The 8,316-nt window shown below is 35.3% G+C and overlaps 1 protein-coding gene across 1 annotated transcript in view; it reads left to right on the top strand.

The window, feature by feature from the left end:
* The window catches only part of UGGT2 (UDP-glucose glycoprotein glucosyltransferase 2), a 149,773-nt gene that overhangs the window by 64,322 nt on the left and 77,135 nt on the right, over nucleotides 1–8,316 (top strand). The window contains exons 17-18 of the mRNA XM_072400833.1: nucleotides 3,289–3,453; nucleotides 4,788–4,911. Coding sequence (XP_072256934.1) covers nucleotides 3,289–3,453; nucleotides 4,788–4,911 — 289 coding nt within the window. The remainder of the gene's footprint in view (nucleotides 1–3,288; nucleotides 3,454–4,787; nucleotides 4,912–8,316) is intronic.

Here is an 8,316-nt window from a genome sequence, read left to right as displayed (position 1 = left end):
CTCTGAGCCTATTTATCCCCTGCTGATCATCCCTTCCCACTTACCGGTCCGTTTCTCTCCGCCGGCTTGCTTCCAGGATCGCGGGGGCACGCTTGCTCTCCCAGCTTGCTTCCGGGATCGCGTGTGCAGGCTTCTCCTCGCTGAGTCTGCAGGAAGGCAGAGACACACGCTGCAGCCAGGAGGAGAGGAGAGAAGACGAGAAGCACGCAGGATCGCGGGATCGTGGTATCGGGTAAGTATGTTACCGGTTTTAATAATTTTTTAAACCTGCATTCGCCGTATAGGACGCACCCACTTTTCCCCCCCAGTTTTGGGGAAGAAAAAGTGCGTCTTATACGCCGAAAAATACGGTAAATAAAATTAGTATATAGGACAAGTACCCACATTCTTTTTTTTCTTCTAAAATTACATTTAGCAAGGTTTGCTCTTAGGGTGCCTAAAACAGTTCATGCCATTGGGGCTCTGTAACACACCAGCTACTTTTCAGCATTTTTTGAATATTGCAACTTTGGCTGGGCAATATACATACATTTTCCACTTCTCCATTGTTCCCTCATGGCAAATGCCTTCAAGATCATAGACTTTATGCTAACTTGAAAAGTGTGCCTTCAAGACCAATCAAATTTAATTTTCTAAACATTTCTGCATATAGAGTGCAGCAGATTACCTTTCATACAAAAAAAAAGTTTTTTTGCTGGTCTAAGACTGTTCAAGAAGCTTTTGACTCCTCTCACATAGAAATATTGTTGATTAAGGCCACCTTAGAAGAACGGTCCTACCTTTTTAAAGTAGCAGCACATTTTGATATACACCAATCACAAAAAAAATTGGGCATTTGTGAACCGCCCAGAGACTCCAACTCAGACCGGCCAGGTGTGCATTTTCCTTCACCCACTTCAATTTTCATTTTTCTTACTGTGGTCATTATTCTTCCTGAATCAGTTTCTTCTGAGACACTGGAACAGGGCGGTTGTACTTAAAGGATGAGCCCCTTATTCAAGATAAAATCTTTTTTCGAGAAATTCTTTGACAGTGCTTTCCACAGCGTTAATGTTTACCTATCACTGGACAGACATAGTAGTGAACTGGAACCTTGGTTCCATCTTTTACGTCTCTTTACTCAAGTCTTCTCTCCCTGATGCTTGTTTGTCCTCTCAGGTGACCCCTGTGCTGGCCAATAAAGCTAAAAATAATATACATTTAAAAAAAAAAAAAGGTTACAATACCTAATTAAATGTAGAAGTGTTTCAGAACTGAGGACAACTTTTGAGAACCCGCTAAAATTGTTTGCTCTCCTTGCATTGTCAGGCTCATACTTCGTACTACATGTACAGTAATTTTAGTGGATACTGTGAGGGTATGTTCCTGTGTATGTGATATTAAAACTTTTGTGTAGGTCTAAGTGCAAGTTGTGCAAGATAAATACATATTGGAGAGGCCTGGTATTTACATAATTCTATAATGCCACAATAAATAGTTAAAATACATTTATTTGAAAATATAAAAATTGTTTGAAACATTGTTGGTAAAAACAGTGCTTTTCCAAAGAGAAAAGAATGGCCTGCAATTTATTACTATTACTAAAATGATATGGCTGTGCATCAATATCTTTCTGACTGCAGTTGCCGACAAGTTTCTTATACAATAAAGATTTGCTTAGGCCCTTCTCTGGCTATGAAAGTAAACCTGTCTGGTTATGTTAAGTCACAGAAATCACATATCAAAGCTTAGCAATTCTAATAATAAATAAGATAAATGGCACAAGTTAGAGATTAGTCTTTCATTCTTCTGCCTGTGGCATTTGAAGAGGGGTCTGGAGTGGGAGGTGGCGTCTAATTTATGATTTTGTACTACAAGCAAACTGTTGGTTGGGGAAACATTAGTTAGGCATATTAAAACATGTTTTAGATGTATTTGATGGAGTTTCATTATTGTTTCCCAGCTGTTAATTGCCTCATCAGGATTGCAAAGCAGTTCATCAGAGAAATGCCTACAAAACAGGAACATTAATAATAAGTTTATGTTTTATCACTGTTTTCGTGTATTTTATGGATGATAGAGGATATTACTGTTCTACAAATTTCTACAAAAGCCACATACATGACTAGATGCACTGAATAATTAACAGACAGTTTGACTCTTTGAGGTATGAAACTTTTCAGAATGTAGAAAAAAATGTATATATAGCTCATTCATCAATAAAGTAATGTATATTCCATTTGGCTGTAAAATGAATGGCCTGCATGGTAAAATATAGGACTAAATCTACATCACCTGTCCGAAATTTAAAATATAATAAAGATGTCATCCTTACTTGATTCTCTAGAAACCCACTGGAGGCTTTTAATACCAGCCACTATTATATTTTTTTTTACATGACTGTCCAGTTGAATCTTCCATTGCCGTTACATGGGCATTGTCCTTTTATTTTCAGTTTTGCCATTTGTTATGGAGGCTGAGCCTCTTACACATGACTTATATAATTATTTATATGATCTTGAAAATTGACTTTTGTATATATGGCCTTCTATATTGTGTGCAAAGACTACCTGTGCATATGTACTGGAAATGTATTTTAAGATTATCTAATAAACTTGCAGGCACCGCAAAGTTTACAGTTTTTTTAAGAATATGTTGCAAGAAAGAGGTACTCTAACTTGTTTTATATTTCCTTGGGAAATAGAAGAATATAGATGCTTACCTCCATAAAAATCATTGCTTAATATTTTGGATATCGTCCTCAGGAATCCTTTTTTATTATTGCGATTTACTGTTTGTAGAGATTTTCTTGAAGCACGTTTTATTGCTAGAAAACCTGTAGAGGTGCCTGTAGTACATTAGGATATCTTAAAAAGTGCTAAGGGAGACTAACGCCACATGCTCATATACAGTAAGAGAGAGGAGTAGCACACCCCGGTTGGGAGTGCTTAGCTGAAGTCGAGTTTTGCATAAATTGAACTTCCAGTTTGCTACTGCTTCTTTGTCTGCTTGACAGTCCTGCCAGTAGTTTACAACATTTATTCTAAGCACAAATTTACTTTAATTTCTCCTTCACATCAAGGGTAGAATGAAAATGTTTTTTTTTTGTTTTTGTTTTTTTTTTTTGTCTTCAAAATAATTTTGTACTTCCTAATAGTGTTGTAAGGATGTTAATACCTTATTAAGTTCTACATGCTGCAAAGCTCACATTGCTCAGACATTTATTGGTCATGTCTGATTCTATTAGCATAGTTCATGTCACCGTCATATTAATTCTGCCTCAGACTCTAGTTCTTCTGATTTAAATAGGCAGGAGCAACCTTTTACAAGAAGAGTGGCCTGGGTCCATTGCCTCAAGCACTGTTTAATGGTGCGCCCTTTAACACTGAAGAGATGGATGTGGAGGAGATGGAGACAGCTATTCTGCAGAGGATCATAGATGCCACAGGCTTCTTCCAGAGGACAGTATTCATGGTAAGCTTCTCACTCAGAAAGCATATGAGATGAATATGTAATTCTAATATTTAGTTAAAGCTTTCCCTACATGATGTGCTGGCTGTCATTTCCTGTGGACATAGGGTTCAGAAGTGATTCCTGTACATTATGTTTATCGTGGGCTTCTGAATTAGAATACTATGGTAAAAATATAGAATCAAGTGTAGTAATATTTAAATTTATTAGGAAAAGCAGTTGACTGTAATCATTTATACAACAATAACAAAGTGGCACTAGTTTATTACTGCATTTATAGCTGTTGAAACTAGTTTCCTTTTTCTATCTTCTATGTCAAAATAACAAAAGCAATCGTTTAACTTGCCCCTGCAATTATTAGGCAGTTGAAGAATTGTGCAAAATAATTACCAGTTTTGTTTTTAGAAATATATTTTTTGTAATTTTTTGTAGCATTTCAGTTATGCTGATCTGCCTAAGTCTGTCTGATTCCTTTGGTAATATAGTTCACCAGAGATCAGCCCAGATAAATAGTACATATCTACTGACATTGACCTGAAAAAAGCAACATACATAGAACAGGCTAGTTTATTATTTTAGTAATACATGGAAAATAATCTGTTTAAAAGGGTTTATTCTAACGGTAGTTAAATGTTTGTGATTTATATTTAAAGTAAAAATAAAAAGAACACATAAAAGAAAACTGACCAAAGTATTAAAATCAACACCAATCCACACAAAGCACACATAATTATTGTTACAGTTACTAGTACACTATGGCTGATACAAGAAAAGTAGTGTTTGAAAAGTATTAAGTAGGCTTGGATGAAAGTATTGCATTGTTTTAATAGTGGGGTGTCATTCTCAATTTGTCCTCTAGAAAGAGCTGTGTTCATTTTCCTTCATAGTGAATTACACTTTGGTTCATTGTAAGTGAAAATAAACAGCACTACCTAGTGGATGAATTGAAAATGACAACCAATAATAAACCATTACAGTTTAAAATGTATCTGTACATTTGCCCATATATATTTAATACATTTTAAGTACAATAAAGTACATATCATAGAAATTATTTCTAGTTACCTTTTAAGTTCATCCATATTGAAAAAGTATGATAAAACAAGCACTTCTGTTAAAGAAATCACTATGCAAATTGTTTATAAATATAACCCTTTAATAGCCTTAGCAGTTTTTTTAAAAGTATAACCTATTCATAATTTTAGAAGAATAATTTGCTTCTGTTTGTACGAGTTAGAGTTGCAGTAAGATAAAAAGGTCATACCCTATGAAGCCCATATACACATTTAGCTAAATATTTCATTAGCATGTGTTTACTCTCAATGTTTTTCATACAGGGTCTGCTAAATGAGAATTCGGATATTGTGGATTTTTTAATGGAGCAGTCCAACATTATTACTCGACTTAATCCTACTATTCTTGCTAGTGAAAAGACATACGTTAACTTTATTGCAAGATCAGGTAAAGTAAATTCTTGTGTTTAAGCACAGTTTAATTGCATAATTGTGATATTATTTAAAGACGAGGAAAGTGGCAGGTCTACATGAATACATTTAAAATATCTCAACCCTAAGGACAGAACAAATAACTTGTAAGACCAAGTGTTGTACCCTTATAGGCTACTAAACCTAACAATGAAATGACAGTTATACTACTGACACATCAAAACAAGCATGGCTACATGTTTGAATGTCTCATAACTAGACAGGATTCAAGATATTTCCTAATTGTTTTACATATGTTTAAAGAATGATAAGGAATGAATGAAAAGCAATGCCAACAAAATTAATGATATTCTAGCGTTAGTTGTTAGTTAGCATCCTCTCTGTAGTCTTATCCTCAGATAATCTTACTTTAATGATTCTCTTACAGACAGCAGTAGCTGACTCTCCGCTCCCTCTCTTCATTGTAACAACATACAGTTTACGTTCACAGACAGCAACTTTCTGTAAATGTTATTGATTTATATTTTATTATTAGGATAGATTTATAATTTCGAAAAGTTCGATGTAGAGCATTTTTTAAATATTATACAGTACCTTTCTTGGAGTCCTCGCCCTTACTGTTCACAAGGCATGTTTACAAGCACAATATAAGCAGAGCAGGAAGGATTTCATGTTTTTGGAGAAAGGGATCCCCACCCAGAGAAATGAATCATAACTGGTAGAATATTTTGATATGTACCGTAATTTAAAATAGAAAGGAAAGATGATGAGTGTGATGGAAAAACATTAAGAAGAGGATTTGTTATCAGTTTGTTAAGGAACCTTAGAGCTCAAGTATATGCATCAACATATTTTCCCAGAAATACTTGCCCTTATTGTAGAAAACTTTATACTGTGTAGTGTTGTGGCTAGACAAGTGCTGTGGCTTGGACAAGAAGGTTACAAAAGTCCTTTTCAATAGGATGGAAATGTCTTCAGAAAGTTACAAGGTCCATAGCAGAAAACAAAACATAGGCAGCGTTGTGGATATTGATGATATATTTCATATCTCTCCTCTAGAGTTTTGGATGGCATTAAAGCCACATACTATGAGAAGAGCAGTGGAATGGAGTTTGTGAGGCTGAACCTTATTTGTTATCAATTGATTCATGTAGAATTGGTGAAATTTGACCCTTCAATAGTAAATGTACTGTAAATATGGGCCATTCCCACTGAATACTGGCCTGTCCCCCATTAGTGAAATGCTTGTCATGTATAGTGTTTACATTGAAGATGTTTATATTATAATATTAGAAACATCACCTTTGCAACCTCAGACTGGCACCCCAGACAGTGCCTGCCCACCACCTATGTATTAGGTGGAATTCAGTAACTCATAAATGTGATTCCTGCATTGGAGCTATGTCACCTATTTCTTAGGTGAATATGCTCTTTTCATGTCACAAGTAAAATTGTTTGTTATTTCTAAATCATAAGGGATATAATAGTGTTGAAAAGCTGAAGAGGCAATACTGTTTGGAGACAAAGTATATTGATTGGCAGCCAAAGGCTGTGACCAAGTACCTAGGTGATGGCATAAATAAAACAAGGTGCAAATGTACCAACAGCCATAAGCAAGAAAATGGAACAAAATATGTTCTAATAGCAGGAGCCATTCATGGTGTGTGGCACAACGCTGTGAGAAAGATAGAAGATGCCCTAGAAGGCATACTTCCATCCCAAGTAAGTGACTTGCGATTACTGGGGATGATCTCTATTTATTTGAATCTCAATCCATAGAGTTTCTGGGAGAGCAAATAGTGTGATTTTTGTCAGAGGTTATGTAGTGAGGAAACCTGGAGATTCAATAGCTGCCATAGCTTCTGATAGGTCTATAATTATAAATAATGGTTTACTTTATCCACAACCTAAAGGAGCCTATTCACGCCACAAGCACCTTAATTCATTTTTCCGCTGTTCTTTTGTGAAGGGGTACTATGCCTTTCATTTAGAGAGGGAATGGAGTTCTGAAATGTTTGTTCAAGGGTGTAGCTTATGGACATGTAGCTGATGGTCTTCTTCGCCTTTACATATATTGCTTGCTCTAATTGGACACACTTCCATCCTTTGAAATATAGTTTTAAATATAGCTTGATGCATAAAATGGGCCTGTTTAATAATAATTTACTTAGAACACCCTACAGATATGATTTAGCTTGTAGCAAATTTCTGAACCCATGTATTATAAGTGCTACTGACAATCAGCATTTGTCTTTTTTGCTTACAGTGCTGTTCAGTAGGAGCCCCTGAAGTATAGAGGATAACAAGTACTACATCATTATGACACCATTTTACCTGTTGCATTATGCTAATAGTGCTATGGACGAACTTTTCCAAAAAAATAAATGTGCTCATTAAAGTACACGTTCATAATGTTTACAATATGCAAGGCGATCTAAAAACCGAAAGCTATTTTACAGAAGCATGAAAACCTTTACATTTTTTAGTAAAATATAGCAAACAGGCAGAGAAATCCCATAATTTATTAGTATATTTATAGTATGTTTTTGATTGTGGATTGAAACCCACATTAATATACAATCTAGTAAGGTTTCAGGTAGAGATTGATCCTAAGACCTGAAGCTGCAAGGTAAATATGCTGAATACTGGTCATTATAAGAACCCTTTAACAACAAGATGGAAGATTTTATTTTGGTGCGATATTTATTAAAACTGATTAGCATTTAGATTAAGAAATGACTGAAAATGTAAAATAACTCCTGCAGTATGTGACAAAAGGTTAATGGTATAAATGCTCTAAAGAATCACAATGCCATTCCAGCTTGTCTTTGTGGCATAGTGCTAAAGGTTGTTAAGTACAATACTCCCACATCAGAATTGTAAAGAAATTACTAAACAAAACCTTTTTAATTTTCATTAAATACCTGGTTTTAGATACAGTGAAATCACTAACAGTGCAATGCAGTTACATCAATGCTGGTGGGAGGGACAAAGGTTTGGTAACATGCACATATGGTGATAATTGTCTCTGACTGACTGACTACAATACAATGAATGGTGGGTCAAAAAGGCTGGACAGGAATGGGCTAGATGAAGATAAATGTAAATCAGCCAGAAATTGGGGTGGGATCTATTTTACGTGCTGCAGGGTATAATGCATATTATGAGAAGCTTACACTATGCAGTAATATCAAAGTAAGCTATGTTAGTGCCAAAAGAGACGGTACAATAGTTGCAGACTAAAGGTAAGGCTTGAGTTAGGCTTTAATCATTCAATTGCAATCATAGGGGGCAGGTAAGATGCTTTATACTGCAATTGTTGAAGAAAAAGAATTGGCTAATAAAGTGTGTAAATGAAAAACTGCCTATTATTATATTGCACCAACATATTACGCAGTGCTGTATACATACCGCTCAACCA

Source organism: Pyxicephalus adspersus, chromosome 1, assembly GCF_032062135.1.
Source record: "Pyxicephalus adspersus chromosome 1, UCB_Pads_2.0, whole genome shotgun sequence".
Lineage (NCBI taxonomy): Eukaryota > Metazoa > Chordata > Amphibia > Anura > Pyxicephalidae > Pyxicephalus > Pyxicephalus adspersus.
This window is presented reverse-complemented; position numbering and strand designations above follow the sequence as displayed.